Here is a 27,556-nt window from a genome sequence, read left to right on the forward strand (position 1 = left end):
GTCATTATTCCGTGAAATCTCTTTGGCTGGCTGGGCTAATAGGACCTCGCTACCTGCATTGTACTCTACTACAACAATGTGTGTGTGTTTAATCACATCTAACTGTGTGTGTGTTTGTTTGTGTATTTGCAATTATTCAAACGCTTTGTGTAGGGCATATGATAAATTGTTCTTAGTACTAAGTAAAAAAATATACAACTTTAATGTGTAAAGCTGGTAGCTCTCCGTTGCTGTTTGTCTGAATTCCCTACCATGGTTGTAAGATCTCCACACACCACATACACACATACACACACATTGTCCCACTCGTATGTCCACTGAGTGCTCATTACAGGGATCCTTTGAGTGCCACTCTGGTGTCTTATGGGACATAAGGGTCTGAATGACCCATCAGTGTCCTTCCAAGCTATTGGCTCGGACACAAGGCCCTCAGGCCCAGAATCCTGCAGTCTTTTATCTTCTCCCGACGTCCAACAATGCTCTATGTTCCATTATTTATTTGTGTTTTGCGATTGCGCTCTGCATGTACAGTTTACTGCATTTAAAGTATGCATACATGTCTGTAGTCTTTTGTTGTTGAGATTGAGGAAATTTGTGTTTTACATTTAGTCATTTAGTCATTTAGCAGACGCTCTTATCCAGAGCGACTTACAGTAAGTACAGGAACATTCTCCCCGAGGCAAGTAGGGTGAAGTGCCTTGCATAAGGACACAATGTCATTTGGCACGGCTGGGAATCAAACCAACAACCTTCTGATTCATAGCCCGACTCCCTAACCACTCAGCCATCTGACCCCCTTTTGACAGATAACATAGGGCTCAAGTTAACCTTTTGTACAGACCTAGTTCATTTGTCATTTGGTATCACCTTCACCGTCTCTTTGTGTGAATCCACACACTGCCAGTGGCCTTTACAGCAGATGGATCTCCTTTTTCCTTATTTATATTTACTTTTGGACTCAAATCAATGGGCCTACCCATACATCAACATTCTCTACCTGTACTTTACACTTTACATATGGAAAAAGACGAATGTTTCCGCAAATTACTTAACAAACGTAAGGCACAAGAGCACTAAGACAGAATGTGTACATTTGGATTTCCCTCTTGGAATCTTAGTAATGGAGAGACCAAACGCAGAAAGTGTCTAAACCCATCAGAGTTAGAGCTGCTTTGCCATAATCTACTGTAAGGATGTATACAATTGCATCTGCAATCCCATGTTGGCTAGACAGACCATCATTTTTACTCACCAGTCGATATGATCCCTTTGATGTGGAATCACCAAGAGAATATTTCAGTGATGGCGTTTATACATTGTGTGGCAAAATTGCTTTCCTGAGATACTTTTGCACTCTACCCACGTATATAGCTACATTTCAGACCAAAAAGACTGGTCCATCTCATATGTTTTGCGCTCCTTGACCTTGCCTTTCTCTGTTTGCAGGTTCACCCTTTGTTGATGCGCGAAAGGCGTTCTGAGACGCACAGGAACAAGCTGCTGCGGAGGACAGTCAGCGTTCCTGTTGAAGGGAGGCATCATCCTGAGATGGGTGAGTGGCCCAGGAGGGCCCATGTCTAGTTTTGTTGGATTCTGTTTTATCTATGCCTGACCTTACTCTGACTCAGTATCTCTGACTCTGCCTTTGTATCTTTGACTGTCTGTCTCTGAATCTCTGTGTCTGGCTGTGACTCTCTGTTTTTGACTCTGTCTCTAACTTTGACTCTGTGTGTCTTACTCTGTCTCTAACTTTGACTCTGTGTGTCTGACTCTGTCTCTAACTTTGACTCTGTGTGTCTGACTCTGGCTGGGTTTCCCAGATTCGTTAAGAAGCTCCTAACGCTAAGAGCTTCTTAAGAGCGTTCTAAGAACGCTCTAGAACGCTCTTATAACGCTCCTAAGAAGCTCTTAGCGTTAAGAGCTTCTTAACAAATCTGGGAAACCCGGCCTCTGTCTCTAACTTTGACTCTTTGTTTCTGACTCTGTCTCTTACTTTGACTCTGTGTATCTTACTTGTGACTGGTGACTGAACGTGTCTCTGTATGTCTGCACGTTTCTCTTTCTCCGCCCTCTGGATCTCTGCCTGGATAAAGTAGAGACTCACCGTTTTCTCTGGCTCTGCTTCACTGATTTTGTTAGTTTTTCTGTACTTTCCTGATTCTGCTACCACAGCTCTTCTTCACTCCCCCCCCACCCTCTCCCCCTCACCCTCCCCTTCCATCTATGTTTGCGTTTCTCATTTCTCATCACTACCTCTGTTCTCATTTACTGCAGTCTCTGTCTTCATCCACAGAACACTAATCATTTAATATTATTATATTGTAACCAGACACACAACATCAGTCTGACCTCATATTCGGGTTATATTCGGGCTAAGACGTCATATTCAGCATTTTCCCAACTGACCATGGTGTTTTTTTACTTTTGTGTTTTATCTTTGTTCCCATCAAGCCTCTCACACAATCTGATATCACACAATGATGATTGTACCCAAGTGTGATTACAAAGGTTATTAATAGTGCTGTCAGTTAAACGCGTTATTAACGGTGTTAACACAAACCAATTTTAACGTCGTAAAAAAAGAATTACGTCAGTTTATTTTTCACCACACCCAAACTAGCTAGACCCGAAACAAAACAACAGGCACGCCGTACACACTTGTTTGGGCTTGCAAGCCGGCTAAAGAGTATTAGGCTAACGTTACGTTTTGAGTGGATGGCGAGCGCGAAACGCCAAAATGGATGGCAATACTGTAAGATTCTGAATGGAAAGTTTACTTTTAAAAAGTTGCCAAATGGTTCCTTTGACAAGACCAAAGTGATCTGTGTGTTTTGCCGTTGTGAACTGAGCTATGATCGCAGCACGTCCAGTCTGAAATACCACTTGATGGCCAAGCAAACAGCTGATGCGAATTCACCGCCCCCTCGTCAAAGCCAAGCGATTGCAATTGCTGTAATATTGCATTAAAATGAGAAGAAATAATGGGACAAAAATAAGTAAAACAGTGAAAAGGACATTTAGAATAGATAAAAATGTGCAATTAATTGCAATTAATCGCGAGTTAACTATGACATTAATGCGATTAATCGCGATTAAATATTCTTATCGTTTGACAGCACTAGTTATTAGGAGTTTAACAGGAGCAGTTGGTTTGCTCCAAACTTGCACTGACTCCTCCTTAAGGATGTCAGTCTGATGTCTCTAAAAAGTGTCATATGAAAGAACGGTGAAAATATATAACTGAACTGTGCCTGATATGGAACACCAAACATGAGTTCAAGCTAAAACTCATCTGAATGGACATGGAATCACACTGCATTGACTTTATGCCGAAGGAGAATTTGCTGAGACAGCACTAGGCCGACTGCCTCCTCCCATGACCTCAACATTGTACTGACTCTTCAACAGTGATCCGACTCACACTGTAAACATGGCCACATATGCTACTGAGTCTGCTGAACTGACATCATTGAGGACCATCTGCACACAGAGTCAATGCACCCTGAGGAGTCGTCCATACAGAATGGGATCAATGCCCCCCAGCAAGCCAGTAATTAGCTGATTAACTGAGACTTACCATGCTGTCATAACGCTGCTGTTATGGATTGAGTCTCTACAGAACTTGACCCAGAGACACGTTGACCCATTTTTGGAAAGGCTGCGACCTATAACTTACTAACAATAGTGATACAGGAATATAGTTTCTCTTTTAATTTGCTGTAGGTCAAGAGGGAATGCAGCGTACTGTGGTAAGTCTGCTTGGTTCAAGGAACACGTTTAAGATTTTCTATTATATTGTCTTTTAGAAAATTCCAATACCCAAATTTCCAAAAAAGAGAAAAGAATCATAAAACATAATAAAACAGAGTCAGATGGCTGAGCGGTGAGGGAGTCGGGCTGGTAATCAGAAGGTTGCCGGATCGATTCCCCGCCAAGCCAAATGACGTTGTGTCCTTGGGCAAGGCACTTCACCCTACTTGCCTCGGGGGTATGTCCCTGTACTTACTGTAAGTCGCTCTGGATGAGAGCGTCTGCTAAATGACTAAACTGTAAACTGTAAAACACAAACCGTGGCAAGTGGGACTCATCAGTTTCCACGTAAGTCCCAAACCATTATCATAACACCTTTACTGCTTAGATGTCATGGTCCATTCCAGGCAGTACACAAGTCCGACTACTCTCATTTTATGAAAGGAGAATAATTTATTACAGGCTGCTAAACTCCCTCCATTTCTGTACCAATTTAATCACTTTATTTGTATTTATACACTACTTCTACTCAATTCATTATTACAGTGAATTTGCGTAAGTTGTTCACACCATTTAGATGATTAAAGATACTTGACAACAATTTCAGCTGGGCCCAGATGTAATGACACTTTCTGATGAAAATATTTGGTTCCAGATACATGATTAGCCCAACATATGATGCCTCCGTTGCCTTTCAGGATCCATTGCTGTTGTTATGAAACATCAAGTCACGCTCGCGCAATCATTCCTATTCTTTGTCCACTTTGTTGCACCTTGAAAATGTATAGACTGTTTCAAGTAAAGCAATCAACATGCAATCATGCATTCACCATGGTGGCTTCTTGCAGTTTGGCTAAAATGTTATGCACAAATTGCTTCTAATTAGCCATTTGGAATTGTGAAAGGCTAAAATAATATTTAATAACTTAAATGTCATGATGAGGAAGTGGAGATAGAATACTTCAGGTCAGGGTCGGACTGGCCATCGGGAGAGTCGGGAGATTTCCCGAACAGCTGGTCAAACGGCCGCGGCATAATGGAAAAAATATATACAGTGCCCTCCAAAAGTATTGGAACAGTGAGGCGAATTCCTTTATTTTTGCTGTAGACTGAAAACATTTGGGCTTGACATCAAATAATGAACGTGAGACCAGAGATCAACGTTTCAGCTTTTATTTCCAGGTATTTACATCAGGATCTGATGCACAACTAAGAAAATATCACATTTTGTTTGAATCCACCCATTTGTCATGTGATCAAAAGTATTGGAACAGATATACTTAAAACATATTTAAGTGAATAAGACTTAATATTTAGTTGCAAATCCTTTGCTTTCAATAACTGCAGCAAGTCTGTGACCCATTGACGTCACCAAACTTTTGCATTCTTCCTTTTTGATGCTTTCCCAGGCTTTCACTGCAGCCTCTTTCAGTTGTTGTTTGTTTTGTGGGGTTCCTCCCTTCAGTCTCCTCTTAAGCAGGTAAAATGCATGCTCTATAGGGTTTAAGTCTGGAGATTGACTTGGCCAGTCTAATACCTTTCATTTCTTGCCCCTGATGAACTCCTTTGTTGTTTTGGCAGTGTGTTTTGGGTCGTTATCTTGCTGCATGATGAAGGCTCTGCCAATCAGTTTGGTTGCATCTTTCCTTAAATTGGCAGACAAAATGTTTCTGTAGACTTCCGAGTTCATTTTGCTGCTGCCATCATGTGTTACATCCTCAATGAAGATTAATGAGCCCGTCCCAGAAGAAGCCATGCAAGCCCAAGCCATGACATTACCTCCACCGTGTTTCACAGATGAGCTTGTGTGTTTGGGATCATGAGCAGTTCCTTTCTTTCTCCAAACTTTAGCCTTTCCATCACTTTGGTAAAAGTTAATCTTTGTCTCATCAGTCCATAAAACTTTGTCCCAGAATTTTTGAGGTTCATCTCTGTACTTTTTGGCAAATTCCAGCCTGGCCTTCCTATTCTTCTTGCTAATGAGTGGTTTGCATCTTCTGGTGTAGCCCTTGTACTTTTGTTCATGAAGTCTTCTGCGAACAGTAGATAGTGATACCTTCACTCCTGCCATCTGGAGGTTGTTGCTGATCTCACTAACAGTTGTTTTAGGGTCTTTCTTTACAGCTCTCACAATGTTTCTGTCATCAACTGCTGATGTTTTCCTTGGTCTACCTGTTCGACGTCTGTTACTTAGTACACCAGTAGTTTTCTTCTTCTTCAGGACATTCCAAATGGTTGTACTGGCTATGGCCAATGTTTCTGCAATGGCTCTGATTGATTTTCCATCTTCTCTAAGACTCACAATTGCTTGTTTTTCACCCAAAGACAGCGCTCTGGTTTTCATGTTGTTTTCACCTCTGAATACAGTCTGCATAGACAAAACCTATCTTACCCAATCTGAACCTGAGTGTAGACATTCAGTGGTATTTATTGATTGAATAATGTATGTAATAGGACACACCTGGGCAACAAAACACACCTGTCAGTCACATGTTCCAATACTTTTGCTCACGTGACAAATGGGTGGGTTCGAACAAAAAGGTGATATTTTCTAATTTGTGCATCAGATCCTGATGTAAATACCTGGAAATAAAAGCTGAAACGTTGATCTCTGGTTTCACATTCATCGTTTGATGTCAAGCCCAAATGTTTTCAGTCTACAGCAAAAATAAAGGAATTGGCCTCACTGTTCCAATACTTTTGGAGGGCACTGTATATAATAATAATACACGTCGTGGGCCGGTCTGCGTTTCAACGTCCCTGGCCGTTTTTTGTGTCCCAGTCCAAACCTGCTTCAGGTCTTGAATGGTGCACTGGAGGCGAGGGGCAGATCTGATTGCATTTAATGGCAGTGCATTTGTCACCAGAAATATACATTTGAACATAACAGTTTTTTCTCCCATCGGGATACAGTATATTCACTCTGAGTAAAGCTTGTTGTTTGTGTGAGTGGGTAGTGATTAAATAGATGTTTACATGGTTGCTTTGAGTTACTCAGAGTGCAGAGCAATGGAGTCTGACCTAGGAGTTTAGGATGTTTACTGACCTACCTTTAAAAGCCCCCATTGTTTACTCCATTATATATTTAGAAAGTCTAGAGGCAGGGAATTGCAGAATGTTACAGAAGGGGATGAATTATGTAATATGATGAGAGCAACACTCATTTTAGAGAATGATTCATGTTACTTAACCTAAAGTAACAGTAGTGTCCTTTTTCTGATCCTATGGGCATACTGCATACTTTGGACTGCTGAAATGAATGAGCTAATACAAATAGGGGAGGTCAAGATTAATATAAATGATCTCCCTCTTTCTACCTTTCTATTTAGAGTTTACTGTACAGATAAATGTACATAAATATGAATAATGAATTTGGTGTTTAATATAGAAATAATTTTTGATTAACTGCCCGTTGTGAAAAGGCTGTAGTATAATACAGTAAGTTTTCGAACTACCTACTGAAATCATATGACTGTTTATCTGGATGACATTGGCTTTCAGAACTAAAATCGTTCAGTAATTGAGGTTAGATATTAAAAAATAAATACTCAAACTAGTATTTTTGTACTGCAAAAACTGTTGTGTTGTCTATGAATAATGGATTTAACACGGTCCCATTTACCTTTTATCATATTGTTTGTCAACTACATCCAGTATCTGAGGAATGCAATCAAAAACTGATAAGAACTGTCTTGTATAAGTGAGATTTAAAAAGCAATGTTGCTAATTTTGCTCACTCACAACCTCACAATAGGTCCCCTGAATAAAGTTTGTACTTGATTGGATTGGTGCAGTTGCCAAATGCAATGTCATAGTAGTAAACCAAACTTTATTTGTTGCATATTTCTTCCAACATAGAACTTTATATTAGCAAATGGCCAGGGGAAACAAAGTTGCAAAAGCACCATCAGTAATCAAGGTAGTGTGCAAGTCTTATTAGAGGTGGTTGGCACAATAAAATCTGTATCAGTCCATTTTCAGATTTGTCATATGAAGTTTTAATTTCATCGCTATGTACTCCCAACAGTCAGAGTAGGACTGCTCTGTCAGTATTAGTATTGCTAGTATTAGAAAGAGTATTAAAATGTGTATGTCAGGTTACAGTCCAGGATGACAGCATACCTAAGATGGTGTCATCGAAGGAGCCGCAAATCCCCCTGAAAGCTGCTTCTTGTCTTTGGAGAGATTTGCTGAGTCATCGGCCTGTCTTGGTGTTGGAGCCTGAAATGAATACAGATGGTGTGCTACTGTAGCTAAGCTTCGTTCGGGATGTGACGGACACAAACTATTGAAAAATTGCTTGGAGGGGAACAGAGAGTTCATAGAAGTGTGAGCCAACTATATAATCAATCTTCTTTTTATGGTAATGAGTTACCATACATTCTCGTTTAGATAATGCCCAGAAATCGAGCAAAGTTAGGCTTACTTGATATGGACATTTAAAGTTGTTACTAAAACTCAAGGGGAGAAAGGTTTCAATGGGTAAATGGGTATAATGTCACACTATAATCATATTAGTGCTGTCAACAAATGCTTGCGATGCCCGTGCTCACGATGCAGTCAGTGATTAAGATGACGATTTGTGTACTCCCTCATAATACAGTGAAGAGATTCGCTGAAGTAAAAACTCATTGAAAACTGGTTCAGGTGGCGTATTGGTGAAGAGCAGCAGAGTTTTTGTAAATGGTGCCTGTAAAAGGTGCCTGTATACTTGAGAAACGCGGGTAACTTTTTAGGCCTGTTTAGTTTTCATAAACACTGCATGTCCTTAGGTCCTGAGCAATACAATCTAACAATGGCCGGTTCTTGAGATGATCAAGCCACACACACACAGATTCCTGGAATTACAGTGAGATGTAACTGCACTGTGTCCAGAAGTGTCCTCCCTCAAAAAGTAACATAAAGGTCATGCCTCAATTGCCTTTCCTTATTCGAAAAGTGTAACTCCTTACATGTTCCCGAGTAAGGACAAAACCTGACCCGTCAGAATGCTCTGCATTACGTAAAAGCCAACAATACCATAGTGATTTCTGGAGTGTGGAATGCTAATTCAAACATGTTGAAACATGTTTACTCATTTGTGAAATGCACATATGAGTAAAATACCCACTAGGCTCACTCTGACATAACCATATGCTGTTTAGCAGGAATAACGCTTAAGAAAGTAAATAAGGAATGAACAGCCACCCAGCTTCTAGTTTGTGTGACAGCTGGCCACCAGGGTTAGGTAGCCAGGGTCCCGAATTCAGCTCCCACGCCCTGGCCTGCTTATAGAAGTCCTTGGGGACTTCATATTGCTACTAATGCCTAACAGTCTCTCTGCGTTGACACATGATGTACATATTTTGTTGTGTTTTGAAGCTCACACACCATTACATGTCATTTTAGAGAGAATATGGATACATATTTTGTTGGTCCCTCTTCGGTCGCCACAAACTCATTTTGAGATTTGTCAGTAGCAAAACAAAGAGCAGCTGTTGCCACAACAGTACAGCAAAATGGAGGTTGGGGAAATGGGTCGGTTGGGACAGAAAGGAATGACAACCTTGATCTTTGCAGCCAGATTCAAGAGCCAGATGAGAACATCGCATTCACAAAAGAGGTATAAATAGGTATTGACGACTGAGGGTTATAGAGCAACTGGAAGGACAATGCAATGTACTTCTCCTTTGACAACAGTTGCACCACAGTATGCTATGACAGAACAATTCATTTCGAGAAAAAAGAATGCCCTTGTGCATCACTGTACACTAAGGCCGATATTTGCTACTGTACCTCTAATTCATACAAATGACACTATTTAAACTCATGACCCTCTAACAAAATTATCTTTTGGAGAGTGCAGTAGACCCTGTCAAATTCCTGATCTGATCAAAAACATGGTAGTGGTAATGGTAACTTATCATGTTTTTTGTGTGCAGTGCATCTCATATTTTTCAACTTAAGGGTGGGTCCCATTGATTTTAACATCTTAACCTCCAACAGTTTTTAAAACACATAGAGGCTCTCATCAGCCAATGCTGACCTGAACCTTATTGCATCTATTGGCCAGTCCAACCCACCCCCACCCCTTCTCCCTTGCACAAACACTCACACTCACATACACACATTATCTATCCCTCTACATGTGTGCGTGTGTGTGTTACAGGCTCTGTGATTTTACTAGGCTCTCCAGCTGCACTAGCCCAACACTTAATTGAATATTTGCACACAGCAGTGTGCTGCAGCCTTGGTGGCACGTGGGTTTCGAGAAAGGGAGAGGGACGAAGAGAGAATGGGGAGACCTACCACGAGAGAGCGAGAGAGAGGGGGGGGGACAGAGGGAAAGAGAGTGATAGAGAGCGAGAAAGCTGGTGTTGTCAGGCCAACGCTCCTTCTCAGACCGACTTGCTGTCACTTAGCAGCTCTGTGGTGTGTTCTGTTCTATGATGGTGCTCCGACAGACTCTCTGAGCAAGCTACATGCTATAGTAGGGTGTGACAAAATCCAGAAAGGGGTAAATCATCTTAGTAAATAATAAGTACGTATACAGGTGAATGTATCAAATGGTTTGTGACAAACAGTACTTTGTATCTTTGTATTAGGATCTTTGTGTTTTGATGTGGGGCAGGTGCGTCTAGTGCCGGGCACGCCCATGCCCACGTGCACGCCCATGTGCGCGCCCATGCCCACGTGCACTCGCCAGCCTGTGCCAACCTCGGTCCACACCTCATTCTTGGCTCACTGCCAAGCCAGGTGGCACAGTGTACGCCTCAAGTTTCCTCTTTTCAGACCATCTATCCTCTTTTCTAAAAGAGACTGCTCTTTTTTCTTTGAAATCTACCAGATTTTTGGGGTCCCAGGCTGTGCCCACCCCTTCCTGTGTTGTCAGGGGGCTGGCTGTCACAGCTCTTCCCATGTTTTCTCTCTCCTTCCTCTCATATTTGCCTTCAATCTGGCTTCTATCATCCGTCTGGAAACCTGAAGGAATGGATGCCTGCTGTAATATAGTGTACTGGCTGTACTATACTGTACCTGTTGCAATAATATTTATTTCGCATTGAAGACAATCCATACAGAGTTGAAAACAAGCCTACTGTACTATGCAGGTTTTAGTGTGCATGAGGGAGCAATGAGACAAATGGGATACACGGGTAGAGAATTTGTAGTGTAAAGAAAAAGAGAGCGGTAAAATAAAAGGATAGGATGGAAAGAGGAGAGAAAGATTACAACCATAGTACATAAGCTGTAGGTTCACATTATAAATGGTAACCATGGAAATAATTATAGAGCAGACCTAGACTGAGAATGTGAGAGAGAAAAAGAGAGAGAGAAAGAGAGAGAGAGAAAGAGAAAAAGAGAGATAGAGAGGAAGGGGAGGGGAGGGGAAGGAAAGAGAGCGAGAATGAAGGATGGAGGAAAAAGAGAAATCAGAGAAAGTAAAAACCAAAAGGGGTAGACAGTGAAATGTCTTCTGCAATTCTGAACCACTCCCTCCCCTTACAAGCGTTTAAATAATGTTAGACATATGCAGTAGTGAAAACAGTTAGCCTACAGTGGATCTTCAGTGAGAAGGCTTGGAAAGTTGTTCCAATTCTACAGTGCTGTTGTCATGGAAACACATCTCAGATAGCCTCTGCCCCTTCAACTGCTTATTACATGAAATATACAGAATGTATCCATATCAATTAATAATGCTAATTATATTTCGATGTACCGTGTAGGATAAAACATTTGAAAATTCAACATTATTTTGTCAACATTTTACTGTTGTTCTCAATGATTATTGGAACTTTCTTTGGTTGAAAAATAGATTTGCATTTGAAATTAGCTTCTGCTTTAATAGTTCAGTCTGTGTGTGTGTGTGTGTGTGTGTGTGTGTGTATGTGTGTATAACTGTATGCATAAGCAGGTTGCAGTTCCGCGTCGTAGTTATGCTGTTACACTCCTGCCTCCCACACGTTCGCCCTGAGCTGCTCTGAACCTCTCACTCTAGATGTGTGTGTCTGTTTGTGTGTGTGTTTTGAGTGGGGTTGCAGGGAAAGAGGGAGGGCTTAGGAGAAAAAGAAAAAAGAGAACAAGCAAGAGAGAGAGGGAGAGAGTTCTGGACGCCTCATACTTGTACTTAAAATCACTCCACATCCCATCACTCGACTCCCTGCCCTCATCTCCTTCCAACATCCCCTCTCTCTAACAAAGCTGGGGGAGAGGGAGAGAGACAATCAAAGAGAGATCGACAGAGAGGGGGAGAGAGAGAGACAGAGAGAGATAGAGAGACAGAGAGAGCGCGCGATGTCAAGGCAAGGCATCCGTGTTGCTCCAAGCTGTACTATTCACCTGCGCTAAGTATTGTTTTTGCAGCCGGACCTGAGACAATATGAAAGGATCTCTTCAGTAGCAATTCCTTATGAAGCAGAACTGCACGATGATCATCTTCAGCAACTGGGGAACTAAACGGAGGGGAGATTGTCGACGTTCATCCATTTTTTCGTCATGCATTTTTTAGACAAGGCTAGCCTCGTTATTTTTGTGACGTTGGTTTGTTCATGCTCCAAATTGATTCGTCTTTCTTTTTTGCAAGACTACCTGAACCGGTCGCTGGCTCGGTGTTTTCACGCATTTTCAATACTCTCTCGGGTTGGAAACTGAGAAGACCACGATCTGTTCTCGGAGAGAGGACTTCGGTTCCCACCCTTTACTCTCCTGCCGGACTAGACCAAATTTGTCCAAGCGCAGCAAAGTGCGCGCGGCTCAGCCTGCATGCAATAATTGGTATACAGACGTTAACTGCGCGTCTCCCAATTTACACACACACACACACGCACGCACGCACACGCATGCACATACACGCACACACGCACACACACACACACACAGCTGTAAGATAGGTTGATATTTCAAAACAAGCACTTAAAAAACAAGCGGAAGGCTAGTTTTATATCTAAATTGAAACATTTGGTGACTACAATATTCCCACCATCTGGACAAAATTGTTGTAGGGGCTACAGAGGGCTAACAACCCTTAAAATCATTGCTGAAATACAATCACAACTAAAACATGAGAGAAATTCGCCATAGTGGATTTTCCGTAGGTTACCGAGGAAACGGCAGTGGGATTGCAAGTCAGCGTGAGGATTGTGTGTTGAGGGTTGGGGGCGAGGGCACCGGTGCGAGAGGTCTGGGAGAGGCCGGGGACGAAGAGCTCTCACCGCGACTGCCTGCCGCGGAACAGCCGCTGCCTGTGCTGGAGAGCGAGGCTGGAAGGAGGTGGTGGAGAAATGAACCATACATCTATGAGGAGTTATAACAGTCGCTGGCTTTGGATACCTCTTCTGTGATTTTTGGTTGTAATTATTTAAACAAGTTTTTCTTGAGTACTAATTAGTGAGAAGAAAAGGCAAGATAATTAATTGTGGTGCAACTTTGTCATCTTCTGCAGTTGGCAACGAAGACACTTTTGGGTCATGACAAATGCAAGTCTATATAGCACCTTTTCAAGACAGCGGCACATTTAGTCACTGCACCTTCTGAAAATACCCCCTCCTCTTAAACGTAAAATGATAGCCTATCAAAAGTTTATAGTATGAATGGCATTTCAGAAAAACTAGTAGTAGTTAGATTTTAAAATCTTGTGTTTTTCTGGATGCCAAGGTATAAGAGCCCTATCATTTATTTATGTGTACTGTATTTGAGCATTACATATTTAAAAACTGTAGATTGCCTATATTTCCTATCTAGAGTTTGTGTATACTACGTTTACCTATTTGGCTGTATTTGCCTTTTATACCAACATATATTTTAGTGGGTTCTCTGGCATTGAACATTTGAGTTGAGAGTTGCCAGAGATAAATATTTATATTTAGCCATTAAAGGTGGATCTAAGAGGTAGACATACTCTGTACAAATACTGTGCTCAATTAGTGAGAAGTTTCATACATTTTAATGCACCACTGACATTAACACATGCCATGGCACACATTCATTGCCACAACCACTGTCAATGGATAGTTACATGGACACCAATTTATTCCGCTACTTCTAGACTTTAGTGCCAACGTGAGGTTGAGGAATATTGATTTTCAGTACGTTGGGCTCCATGGAATGTGACCGAAAAGACGGGACAACAATACACAACAAACTCTAAACAAGCGGAATACAAACTCTGAAGTGGACATTTCAAGGTTGTGCTTGGGTGTGGCTTCGTCTTACATTTTTCATTGAGGGGTTCTACGACTTTGGATAGCAACAAAATAATTCCCTAGAAGTCTGGAATCAAAGCACACCTTTCACCTGTCCTAGGTAGGAACTGGTCTGTACTTGTCTATTAATATTTCATTTTGCATGCCCTGCAATGTGTGTGGTTTTTCCCCAAATTCTATTTTTGAAATCTTCAAAGCAGACTAGAAGATATTATCTTGCAGAAAGAGTTAGGTTACAGCTTAATGACATAAACGGCATTGAGAACCATGAGGACTAATGTTACTGGCTCCTCTCAATATGTACCCGCCCGTTGGACTATGATGATGATGTCATCTTGCTGAGTTCACTTAAGAGGGACCCTGTGGACCTAGTAGTCTCAGTCATGACTGTCAATTCCCTAAATTCCTCCTCACCGTTAAAAAAGCTTTAATAGCCAGACCTTCTTTACAATACATATTCTGATATAATTATACTAGGATTGATAAAATGGCATTAACTAACATAATTTAAAAAATGAAATCTAAATTAAACATATTAACATAATCATGGTGGAAAGGATTGCTTAACTGTTTGAAATAACAGATAGTTTACCTGAAATTGACACAATTCGGTCTTCAATTATCTAGGCGTGCTCTTACCTGGATCGAGATCAAGTTGTACAACTGCTGCAAAAATTGTGAGAAAACTTGTTCGGAGCATTCACAAAAGGCCTTTTTAAATTAAGTTGACCATGAGGGAAGAAGTATATCTTCAAACACTGAAACATGAAAATTAACACATCTTGCTTCATCACCACAGCTATTGGTGTAACAGACAAACAATATTTATTTTTGCTATACATGCTATAACATCGTCATTGAATCCTCAGTATTGCAAAACCCAGGGCAACCTAAAAAGATAGAAATTTAGTATATTCACCCCTTTGGGATGATTACAGAAATCACAGATTACAAAGAACAGAGATTTACAGAAATTGGTCATTTATACTGTTACCCACAGTTGGTAATTATACAAATACAGTTTTTTATGTAAATATGACCTTAGTACACTCATTAATAGGGGGTATTGATACTTAGTTGCAGGAACAGTGCATAGAACATTAGCTATGCAGTCCTTTACTCTAGCTACAGTTCATAGATCAGAAGCAAAAATGAAGCCCACCCCCATTGTATAAAAACAAAGGCAAACATACAAAAGGCTCAGAGCATTTCAGCGCTATTTAGACACCCACTCCCTCTCCAGTCTCCCTCAATCTCTCTGGTCCTGCATACTCTATCTATCTATCTCTCCCTCCCTCTCTCCTCACTCGCTGCCTCCCCTCTATTTTCCTCTACCTCAATCTTGCTTTTACTCCACAGTAGGCTGTATGTTCTTCCTCCCACTCCAACGAGTTCTCTGTCTGTGTGTCCCCCCCCCCCCCCCCCCCTCTTGTCCATCTCTCTCTCTCTATCCTTCTCTCTCTTGCTCTCTTCTCTCAGTCTTTCTAGCTCATTTTACATTCCCTCTACTCCCATCTCTTACTCTATCCCTCCCACTCATTTTCTCCCCTCTTCTCTCTCTGTGTCTCTCTCTTTCTCCCCTCACTCTACACCCCCCTCTCTTTCTCTCTCACCCCGTTTCACACACTCTACCTCCCCTTCCTCCCACCCCCTCCTGTCTCTCGTTTTCCCTCTCTCTCTCTCTCTCTCTCTCTCTCTCTCTCTCTCTCTCTCTCTCTCTCTCTCTCTCTCTCTCTCTCTCTCTCTCTCTTTACCTGTCTGTCTGTCTGTCTCTAGCTCTCTCTCTCTCCATGTCTGTCTCTCTCTCCATGTCTGTCTCTCTCCATATCTGTCTCTCTCTCTCTCTCTCTCTCTCTCTCTCTCTCTCTCTCTCTCTCTCTCTCTCTCTCTCTCTCTCTCTGAGGGACTAAGCTGGAAGCTATTGCCACCCACACATTCCATCTTCAGCTTTCGGCTTGACATCAGATTTAAATTCACAATGAACAAGTGGACCATTTCACACACACACACACACATGCACACACACACATACAGGCAGTGCACATATGTATGTGCATGCCAGTGCATACTACGTGTGCATGTGTGTTTGAGTAGATGATGTCGGCTGCCTATAGAAGATGAAATGCATGACTGGGCTATTTGCAATACATGCAGCATGCATGCTCAGAATGGATTCATGATCAGATTCCCACAGATAATACACATGCTTGGGTTTTTGGGAAATCAAATTGGTTACAGCAGACTATGGCTATCATCACTTTCTTATCCCCTGTTTCACTAGCATTTAGTATATTCATTTCAAATACTGAATTCTGATACAAAATCACACAAAATGTAATATATATGTATTTATTCCTATTATTCACCTTATGGATATACTCCATTTGTTATGTAACGTTAGCATGTACAGTTGGTTACATACAGTATAGTACAGAGCTGCTTATTGAGTCATTGCCTGCATCTTCTCTGTTCAAGGCTTTGTTATATGTCTGTAACTCAAATGTAAGGTACTCGGGAAAAATGTTGCCATGGCAACTAAATAAAGAGCCAGGGTGTGCATCAGAAGGGACTGAGTGACAAATTTAATTCAATGGACCTATCCAGTCTATTTAATATTTTTTACCAATGCCTTTGTCCACATTTGCATAATAAAAAAAAATGTTTAATGGCATCAATTTGAGCAGTCCATTACCGTAAGAAGTCCATACAGGGCACGAGCAGCCTGTTCTCCCCTTTAAGAGTACGCCCATTCTCTCCTACGCATGTCTTTAGTAAGAGCCGTAGTCCACGGATGAGCCAGAGAGGGTCTACAGTATCAATCTAATTCAGGTTAGATCATTGTAACGCTACTCAAAACCAAAGTTTACTCCCCATCCATTCAACGACCACCTTAGCTATCTCCTGTTTGACTCTTGGATTACTGTAATACCTCATGTTAGTGTGTATGGGAAATTTCCAATGTCTGACAGTGTTACATACAGTCTTGACATGGCAATGCAGCAGTTTGTGTTAGCTACAGAGTTAACTATCCAAAAGCATACGCATGGTTAGCTTACATAAGCCCACATCCGACAAACAGTACTGTTCCTCTCAGTCTTGCTTGAAACGAAACGGTTCATTTTCGTCTGGCGCACTGTGACGTGTAACCCTTCTAGACTCTGTCTAATGTGGTCAGTCCTGTGAATTACTGGAAGGGAGATTAGTATGCACGATGTGTCTCAGATATTTTCTCCTGAGTTGGGATGCCACTGAGGAATAGGAACAAAGACATACCGAGTGTTAGTATTCATACAGCCTTGAAACATCCAGTTATGGAGGTCAAACAACTGTGACTTGAAATCCAAATATTGTTATGAAGTCCCATTTGTACATAAAGCAATTAAATGTTTTATCTTTAAATGGGGCAGACATCCTTGCTCAGCAAATTCCAAATTAGTCATAATGAGAACAAAGTGGCTCACAATGTTAATTTATTGATAATAAAATAGTGTACTGAAAAGGGTTATTCATTCTAAATGTATCATTCTTATGCAGATTTTATAGGCAGTAAGTTGTTACCCTTCTGACACATGCTTTTGGTGTTTTTTTATAACAATGATGATGATGTTGATACCCCAATGACACCTTGGAGGATATCTTGATGATTAGTTTAGCTTGTGAAGATGATTGGTAGCAATGTTGCTTATATTCAACAATGTCATGTTTGTACCTTCCGTTGGTTAATAGAGCTGTGAGTAAATTACATTGACACACATAAGCACACACTGATGTGACCTTTGATGACACTGTTACCTCTTTTTGTAAAACATGGTTGTGTTCACTTTAAAAACGAATAAAAGGCTACGAATAAAAGGCTACATCAGCCAATCGTATCAGAACAAAAAACCCAAAGCTTTTAGGAATGGTTACCCATGACAACCAGCTCTGAATACCTTAGAGGGACCAAAAAAAAACCTGTTTAGAAAAGAACATTGAAGTATAGTCATAACGTACAGTTGATGTCATGCTTCGTTTATTCCTTAGGAAATTTCTGATTTACTATGATCATAACAACATGATAATATACACATTCAGAGTGATTTTGAAGAAAGGACAACTACTTGGTGAATTGTTATAAAAAAATATATAATTTTGCAGCAATTAAATCCTCCACTGGAGTATGTAATAAAGACGACCAAGTGTTCTCACCCTTAGGGGCTGAACAGTACACCAACTTACAGCAGCAGCGAGAACACCTAACAAAAGCCACTGAGGTGCACCCGTCAGGGAAGTGCTGCTGTGTGGAGGAACGTGCTTCAGTGCTCGTTTCAACATTCCACCAGCTCTAGGGAAAGTCATTAGTTTTAGAAACAATTGTTCAGAAGGACAAGCTCCTTTGCGGTGCCAGACTTCTGTACCATGCTAATTGAGGCTAACTGCGATTAAAAGGTATTTGCAAGAATGATACAAGGTCATCCTGTATCACCAGGTACTGAACATCCCGGGTTCATGATCATCATTTCAATCAAATGAGCTATCGTTTACTGACGTCCAGCGTGTAAATTAATTACCTAATCAGTGTAACTGATGGTCCAAGAAAACCTCTACAAACATCACTCTTTTACGGGTGATAATTCATGGTTTAATTCACGATCTACAGTAAGTACAGGGACATTCCCCCGAGGCAAGTAGGGTGAAATGCCTTGCCCAAGGACACAACGTCATTTTGCACTGCTGAGAACCAAACCGGCAACCTTCTGATTACTAGCCAGATTCCCTAACCGCTCAGCCACCCGACTCCCTTTCACCCATGTACTTGGATATAATAACACTTAAAATATATAAATATATCCCTGTGATGCCTTTTCCTAGTTTCTTATCAAATAAATAGAATGACAGCAGTGCTCAGATCAACGTCAGCTATGTGTCTTAGGTGCATAAAGAAGAAACAATGAAGAGTCCAGATTAAATGAGAACCAACAGATTGAGAAGGATAGAAAACCAGATAGATACCAGATTATGCTCCAAATGGAAAGGAAAGTGATGTAAAAATGAGAGACGAGAAAGAGAGAGAAAGATGAGGGGCAGAAGAGAGGGAGAGGGATAAATGAATTATGTAAAATAGCTGCGTGGGAGAGAGGAGTGTTTGCTGGAGTGTTTCTGTGTCTGTCTGATAGGAGAGGCTAGGAGAGAAAGAGAAAAACTGTTAAGGGTCGAGATATAAAAGAATCTCAGGGAAGAACATGGCATGGGGAGAAACTGCGCTGGAAGAGAGGACAGAGAGGAGACAGGGAATATTTTGAGTTTAGAAGATGAGAAGGTTCTCATTGATCTTTCTCGCAAAGGGAAAGCAACGCATTAGGGGGACAGACCTGGAAAGAGAGACAGAAACCAGCCATACAAGCTTCCTTTATCTTCTTCTTCTGTACTTTGTGGTTTTTGTGGCATAAAATTATGAAACAACACTACAAACCCCCCCCCACACACACCACCCCCTATCCCCCCATACACACACATACACACATACACACACACCTTTGAAGCTAAGGATGTGGGCTCTCTTGTTTTGCTATGTGAGAGTCTGGCCACACTACTCCCCTATCTTCAACACTAGTACAGTGTCTTCCATCCCCCAGCTCACAGTATGAGAGGCGAAGGCCAACACGTTTTCACCCATACCTAATACCTTCTCTTTTCACCATTATGCGTTCTCAGGTGGTTGATATTGCCTATTCTTACAGCCAGACATCCATCCTCCACCCTCCACCCCTCTTCCATCACACTTTCGTTCCTCCTGCTCTGGGTGAGAGTGGATGAGTGGGGAGAGAGGTGGAGGATAGATGGAGCCCTCTGTCTTCTTATTTCTTTCTTTTCCCTTGACTTGCTTCCCTCCCTCCCTCCCTCCTCTCTCTCTCTCTCTCTCTCTCTCTCTCTCTCTCTCTCTCTCTCTCTCTCTCTCTCTCTCTCTCTCTCTCTCTTTCTCTCTCTCTCTGTCTATCTCACCACCTGTTTGGCTTTATTTTATTCTGTGCTTCACACCACACATCTGTTTATTGCATAAACATGTTCCTGTCTCATTCTGCTCTGTCTCCTCACTGTTCATGTGTTGTTTTCTCCCTATTAAATGCCTCCCTCGCCTTTCTCCTCTCTCCTCTTCACCTCCTCTCTCTGTCAGATAACGCTCGCGCCCGGCGGAAGAGCATAGCCACTGGGAAGCAGCCAAGCATGGAGATCCCTCCCACTGCCCCCCCTCAACCCTTTCGACAATCCGTGAGTAACCCCCCCTGTTCCCGGCCTCGCTCCCTGCCCCCCTCCCTATCGCTCTCCCTGCCTTACTCCGCCCCGCAGCACACCTGCCGCCGTGCCAGCGGCACCCCCTCCGTGCCCTTCTCCCTCTCCTTGGCCCTCTCCCCGACCGTCTCCCCCTCCTTCCCCCCCCACCACCACCACGCCTTTCCCCCTAAGCAGCAGAAGGCCTGCAAGAAGGGGGCAGGAACACCCCCTCTCCCACGCTCGCTGCCCCTCTCACCCTCCCTGTCCCTTACCCTGCCCCACTCGCCTGCAACCCCCTCCCTTCCCCTCTCCTATTGGGGCACAGACTGGAGGGTTGCCGGTTCGAGTCCAGTGGCGGAACAGTTTATCGCACCATTGCCCCCCATCGAGGTATGTGGTACAGTCACCAATCAACAATCCCCTCCTGTGGTAAAGAAATAGATTAATGCTATGGACATGCTAACTGCTAGCTGTGATTCCAGTGTTCCTTGGATTGGATTTTCCTGGCTTAATGAAACTCAAACTATTCCTTCCAGTGGATGTCATATCCTTTAGTCTAATGCGATTAGATGGTTATATTTGTCTGACCAAAAAAGAATCCACAGACTGAATTATGCAGTTTGTGAGATCAAATACGTTGCTGTGATTGCTGCTATGCTGCTTAGAATATTACTGTTCTCATCACAGCTAATTGTATTGGTTAGGATGTTTAGTGTACAGGATACTATCTAAGCTTGATACTTGAGTTAAAGATGCTTGAGTTAAAGACATTTCAATTCATAATCTACTGTCTAGCATTGCATTGGTTTTTATACCTTTTGATATAGTATGTTATCATTCAGAACATAGAAATGAAGAGTTTTAGTGTGCATACCCATATCACACTGCATTCAGTCAATCAATATACCAAATTAAGAAAGGAATTAGAGAAAAATTTAGAAATGTAATGTCTTCTTGAACACAATTAGTTCACTATCACTGCAAATTTCCATGGTTATTTTTGCTCCAAAATCACTGAATGTAACTATGTATGGAAGCACACACAGAACAAACTGCACTGTAATGCCTATTTTTGAGCTTTTTGTAACTATGGGACAGTGGGTGAAGCTCTACGATGTAAAGTCATGGGACAACATCCCCCACTATTGGATACTTATTGACACTACATTTGTCTGTCACTGCAGGAGACGACAACTTGATGCTGATGATAATGAATGTGTATTTTGTTCTCTTCTCTTATAAATCATGTATGTCATTTCATATACGTTCACGTCATTTGAATATGTTTGTATTCTATGATATTTTTATTTTTATTTTTTAATCATGTTTATCATCTGTTCACTTGCCCTCTATCATATTATTCCATACACATCATAAACACCCCTCTGACATTGTTCTCACACCTACTCTCTCTCTTGCCCTGTCCATCACCATACTATCAAACCCCTACCTCACCAAACTTCTCCCTGTCCATCACATGGCCCTGCACACCCCAATCCTGCATCTCCTCCATCTTTCTGTCTCCCTCCATTACAATGTTCACCCTCACCCGATGTTCACCTGCTTGTCCGGGGCCTGGCTGCTGCAGAGTTTCCTCAGTAGAAGGCTGAAGGGCTCTATAAAGAGGGCAAAGAGTCAGCCCAAACTGGACCGGACCAGCAGCTTCCGCCACATGATCCTCCCCCGCTTCCGCAGTGCCGACCAGGACAGGTACGTTTGTGTTTGTGTGTGTGTGTGTGTGTGTGCCAGTGGCAGAAAGGGAGAGAAAACATTTTATATTGATATTGTCCTGAAGGTACCCTAGCATTTCACTGGAGTGTATGTGTGTGTCTGTGTGCACGACTGTACATCTTTAATAGATGGAAGTACAGTAGGGAATTGGTAAGGGAGTGGTTCATGGCCAGTTTTAACATCTTCTAGTTTCAGAGCTTCTAGTATTCTTCCTGGATAATTTTTACATTTTGCTTATTTTATAAACGATATTTTTCCCCTTTTCAGCTTTTTTTGTGATAGTGGAGAGAGACAGGAAATATAGGGGAGAGAAAGAGTGGAAGACATGCAGGAAATGGCCCGGGCTGGAATCGAACCTGTGCCCCTGGGTTAAAGCCTTGGTTTACATAGTATGCAGGCACTGAGGTGCCCCATGATTAATTTCTTACTGTTGCACTCATCACTTACGTAATGTCAGTTGAATACACACAGAATACCAGTAGAAGTACAGAAGTCTGGCTTGGTCCATAGCAACAATAAAACAGGCATGTGGTCAGTGCACAGAACTAGTGTACTTCAAATACTTCTAAAATAGCGAGTCAGGTGGCTGAGCGGTTAGGGAATCGGGCTAGTAATCTGAAGGATGCCAGTTCGATTTCCGGCCGTGCCAAATGATCTTGTGTCCTTGGGCAAGGCACCTCACCCTAATTGCTTCGGGGGAATGACCCTGTACTTACTGTAAGTCACTCTGGATAAGAGCGTCTGCTAAATGTAAATATGCCATAGTGGATAATCATAATTTATTTTAGGAGCTGTTGATGCATAGTTAAAGTATAGTTAAATATGGGTAGGGGTGTTCAACACTCCAAGAATGCAGCATAGTTCCACATGGTTATAAGAGATACATTTACAGCTGTTGCAACACAAAGTGACAGAGACAAAATCTTAGAGGGACTTGTTGTGATCTTACCCAGAGAGTTGTCATTTCATAGTGTATGCTTGTCATTGAAAATGATTGCTGAGACAGTGGTGCAGTACATCTAAATGTAAATGTATAACTCCTGAATAATGATGGCATAGCTTGAATTGCAAAGCATGCCATTGTCAATAGACAGCACACAATACTTTAATATCATCAGAGTGATGAACGTATGAATAGTTCTGTAAGTCGAACCCTTGCACCACAGATGTTTTCAGACTAAGGTTGAATTGCGTGGTGTGAGAGGCCTGGGCTTGGTTTGTGTCCTCCAAGTTCAAAAACATTTGATCATGGTGACCTCTTACTGCTCAGGTGATGGTGTGGATTCAGTTGTACTTGCATTGAGTTGGATGAATATGTGTACACAGTCATCAGTGACTCCCTTATTGTTTTTTGATCGTTTAATGTCCCTCCATGCATTGGTTTAATGTTCTACGGATGCGGCTCGTCAGTGTGGCAAAGTGTGATGCAGTGCAGCGTGCATTCACTCCTCTGTTGTCCCTTCATGTTTCTCTCTACCGACTCCTCACACTCAACCTCCCTTTAGTTAATTAAATATCCCTCTCTTTCTCTCTCTCTCTTTCTCTCTCTCTCCCTCTCTCTCTCTCTCTCTCTCTCTCTCTCTCTCTCTCTCTCTCTCTCTTTCTTTCTCTCTCTCTCTCTCTCTCTCTCTCTCTCTCTCTCTCTCTCTCTCTCTCTCTCTCTCTCTCTCTCTCTCTCTTCTCTCTCTCTCTCTCTCTCTCTCTCTCTCTCTCTCTCTCTCTCTCTCTCTCTCTCGCTCTCTCTCTCGGCCCCCCTCACACTTTCTTTTACCTCGTCTCTCCCTTCTTCTCCAAAGGACCCACAGTTTACATAACAACTTGATTTCCTCTGAGAGGTCTTCTGTCTCCCCCTGCCTTCCCTCTCTCCTCCTCCCCCTCTCTCTGTCTCTCTCTGTCTGTCTGTCTCTCTCTCTCTCTCTCTCTCTCTCACAAACACTCGCTACCCTCCCTCTCTCAACCTTCCCTACTCTCCTCCTTTATTTCTCTCATTCTGACTCATTCCTCTGGGTCTATTTTTAACCCTCCCTCCTCATCTCTCACTTTCCATTCTCTGTCCCTCTCCCACTCCCCTGTATGCAATGTTCTGATGCACATATGAGTGAATGTATACAAAAACAGTGACACTGGGAGAAGCTGAGAGAGTCGGACGCATCGGGGACATCATAGTAGGGGATATCTTTCTTTCCTTTTTGCTATTTCTTCTGCGTGTATTCTCTGTGTCACGACTTTGTTCTACCGCTTCTCTGTCATTCCGAGTCATTGGCCAGTTCAGTGATGATCGGTGTGCGCGCGTGTGTACCTAAGTGTGTGTTTGTGTTTGTGTAACAAGCTAGTTGTCTGTGTGTGAGTGCGTACGTGTGTGTGCACGTTTATAGAGTGTATTGGTCAGCATTTGTGTGCGTGGGTGTTCGGATGTGATCATTTTGTGTGCACACAAGAGAGCTTCCCTGATTGGGGTGTGTATCTGTCAGAGAGAAAGTGTGTACGTGGGTGTACATGTGTGTGGGCGAATCTCTGCACATGTGTGTCCTCCTGGAAGTGGGTCTGTGTGTGGGTGTGTATAAGTGAATGTGGGTGAGCATGACAGGCAGGCTAGAGACAATCCAGCTAATGTGTTGCTCCATACCTCCTGCATCTGTACAGAGCTAGGCAGATTTACTTTATACCTTCGTCGAGCAAGGGGTGCATCAAGTGATATCACTCGACTGTCAACATGGAAAATCCATTCCTAAATTAATCCAGTGAAGTGGGAATCATGGCTAGTATAATCTCATTTAATTCTGATGTGTTGACTCTTTCAGCACAACCAATTAGTCTCATCGTGAGACAAGCAGCATGTCGTTTTGCAAAGTGACCTGCTTTTAAGCTTGCCCAGTGTGTGCAGAATTGAATAAGCCTTTTTTACTTCAAGAAATATCCAAAACCTGCACTGGGCTACCTGCTGTTTGTAAACTTCTCTCCATCAGATTTTTTTTTTTTATTGAGCTCAGAAAGGAAAATGTCCTTGTCTTTTTCTTGTCCTAAATTACTGATAACATTTCCTTGTCAAATATATTAAGTTTTACAGTTGGATTTTCATGGGGAGATTGTGGGTAAATAAAACCGTGGGTCCCCTTTTGGAGAGCTCATACACCAGGGTTTCTCATCCTTTGACCACATTATGGCGTCTTCCTCTCAAGCCAATTCTTTTATATTCAATTCCTATTTTTAATCATAAAAAGTGAGAAGTTCAAGAGAAAAGGACAACGCAAAAAAAAACGATGATACTACTGGACGTAGTTAAAAGTTGTGTCTAAATGGTGCTGTGTTCCCTCTCTGCTGTCTCTCTTGTCCCCTGGCGTCTCCCAGGACGCGTCTGATGCAGAGTTTCAAAGAGTCCCACTCCCATGAGTCCTTGCTGTCCCCCAGCAGTGCCGCTGAGGCACTGGACCTCACCTTGGATGAGGACGCCATCATCAAACCTGTCCACTCAAGCATCCTGGGACAGGAGTACTGCTTTGAGGTGAGCCATTACTGTGCCAATTTAGCATTCACTACATTTACATTACAATTAGTCATTTAGCAGACGCTGACTTACAGTAAGTACAGGGACATTCCCCCCCGAGGCAAGTAGGGTGAAGTGCCTTGCCCAAGGGACACAACGTCATTTGGCTCAGCCGGGAATCGAACTGGCGACCTTCTGATTACTAGCCCGATTCTCCACCGCTCAGCCACCTGACTCCCTACTACAGCTAACTTAGTACAGTATTATTCGACAGAAGTACAAGTTCCTTCACTGGCACCTGTGCCTGATTTAATCGAGTTTGACTTCATATTTAAACTGAGTTATCTGCTAAGAGATATCAAAGGAAAACCAACTGGCAGCTCAAAACGAGTCTGTCCCTGGTTGATTTGTCACAGGGAAAAAAATGCTTTGGCTGACTTTGCTTTCCTTAACTGACTAGAACACGACAAAAGTCTATCTGATTAAAGGACATTGTTATGCTACTTGTCATCTTTCCCAGTTACGAGTGGTTGTGGTTGTTTATATTACCGCTCCCTAACCTCAGGTGACTACGGCTTCGGGAACCAAGTGCTTTGCTTGTCGTTCCGCTGCAGAGAGAGACAAATGGATCGAGAATCTTCAGAGAGCCGTAAAACCCAACAAGGTGAGAGAAAAGGAAAAAGGAGAGATGGGAGAAACTGTCAATACTTGTTCTATGTCTGTTTGTGTGGCTCTTTGTGATGCTCCACTTCCATCACTTCCTTCTATTTCACACCTTGATAGACTTCGTTTGGCCCCCTGTAACCTTCATTAATGTTGGGATTGTTCCACAGTTGATGTAAATCTATGCACTTTTCCAAACATTCTATATCTTATGTACATGAGAGGCAACAGGTCTAGCCATTCAGAACTGTCTGATCAAAATGAAAAATTAATATAATTTCACTCCAGAAAGATCTCGTAAGTCCACTTAAAAAAGCAGCCCATCCTCTGTTATTGAAAAGGAGGAGGCTGTCCCAGAAAAATAAAACTAGTTTTGATGGCACACCAGGGACAAGAAGTTATTAAAGTCAAACTGAGAGGAAACCTCATGTGGACTGACTCATCCAGATGCTTGGACTACAGGGGTCTTGGCTGAATCACCAAACTCCAAGGACTCAACGCAATAGTTGCATCTCAAAGGAGATGCATGTCGGAACGCCACTGAGATGAGTGCGACAGAGAGACTAGAATGTTTCTTCATGTTTTACATGTGTCTCTGGGCTTCTTCATGCTCTGACTTCTGATTGAAATTTGTCCAGTAAAACACAGACTAATATGTTCTCGGGCGTTTGAAGGCTGCATCGATTGTCAGACAGCATACCAATGGAGCACTTAAGAACTAAAGGCGTAGGAAAATTGCAGATATATTTAGCCTTCTAAATAGAGGATTAAGAGCAGAGCAGCAGGCCTACTGTTCCAGTGGCATTTCAGACTGGTTTAAATGACTCAGCCCCCCTTACTGGAGGATCATTCCCAGCAATCAACACAGCACTCTCTTCTCCCATGGGAGATTACAAATGTAGTTTCTTCTTTGTGATCATGTTCAGGAATGCATCTTCCTACTGCAATGTGATGTAACCGTTCAAAACATCTACTCTTATCGCCAAAAAACAATTGTGTTATCAAATTCTACCCCATGTTATGTCTTCTTTCTTTGTTTTTTCTTTCCTTTTGAAATATTTCTTACTTTCGCTCCCTCCTTCCTTCCTTCCATTCTTTTTACATCCCTTTTCTCCATGTTTGCTCAGTGTCTCCTGATTAGTTTTATTTAATTATACTTGACCGTACCATTGTCTTCCTCTGTCCACCACTTTCCAGGACAACAGTCGGAGGGTGGACAATGTCCTGAAGCTTTGGATTATCGAGGCACGGGAGCTCCCAGCCAAGAAACGCTACTACTGCGAGCTCTGCCTGGATGACATGCTGTACGCACGCACCACCAGCAAGCCCCGAACTGACACAGTCTTCTGGGGTGAACACTTTGAGTTCAACAACCTGCCTGCTGTCCGGAACCTCCGTCTTCACCTATACAAGGAGACTGACAAGAAAAGACGCAAGGTGAGATCTATCGCTGTGGCGGGCTGACAGTCGGGTCTTGCAATTTGCTCATCATCAAAGA

At 42.3% G+C, this 27,556-nt stretch overlaps 1 protein-coding gene across 1 annotated transcript in view; it reads left to right on the forward strand.

The window, feature by feature from the left end:
- The window catches only part of syngap1b (synaptic Ras GTPase activating protein 1b), a 70,064-nt gene that overhangs the window by 23,213 nt on the left and 19,295 nt on the right, over positions 1 to 27,556 (forward strand). The window contains exons 3-8 of the mRNA XM_047041185.1: positions 1,447 to 1,552; positions 20,083 to 20,177; positions 21,769 to 21,890; positions 25,260 to 25,413; positions 25,961 to 26,059; positions 27,256 to 27,495. Of these exons, the coding sequence (XP_046897141.1) occupies positions 1,447 to 1,552; positions 20,083 to 20,177; positions 21,769 to 21,890; positions 25,260 to 25,413; positions 25,961 to 26,059; positions 27,256 to 27,495 (816 nt within the window). The remainder of the gene's footprint in view (positions 1 to 1,446; positions 1,553 to 20,082; positions 20,178 to 21,768; positions 21,891 to 25,259; positions 25,414 to 25,960; positions 26,060 to 27,255; positions 27,496 to 27,556) is intronic.

This window comes from Hypomesus transpacificus, chromosome 2 (assembly GCF_021917145.1).
Source record: "Hypomesus transpacificus isolate Combined female chromosome 2, fHypTra1, whole genome shotgun sequence".
Taxonomy (NCBI): Eukaryota; Metazoa; Chordata; class Actinopteri; order Osmeriformes; family Osmeridae; genus Hypomesus; species Hypomesus transpacificus.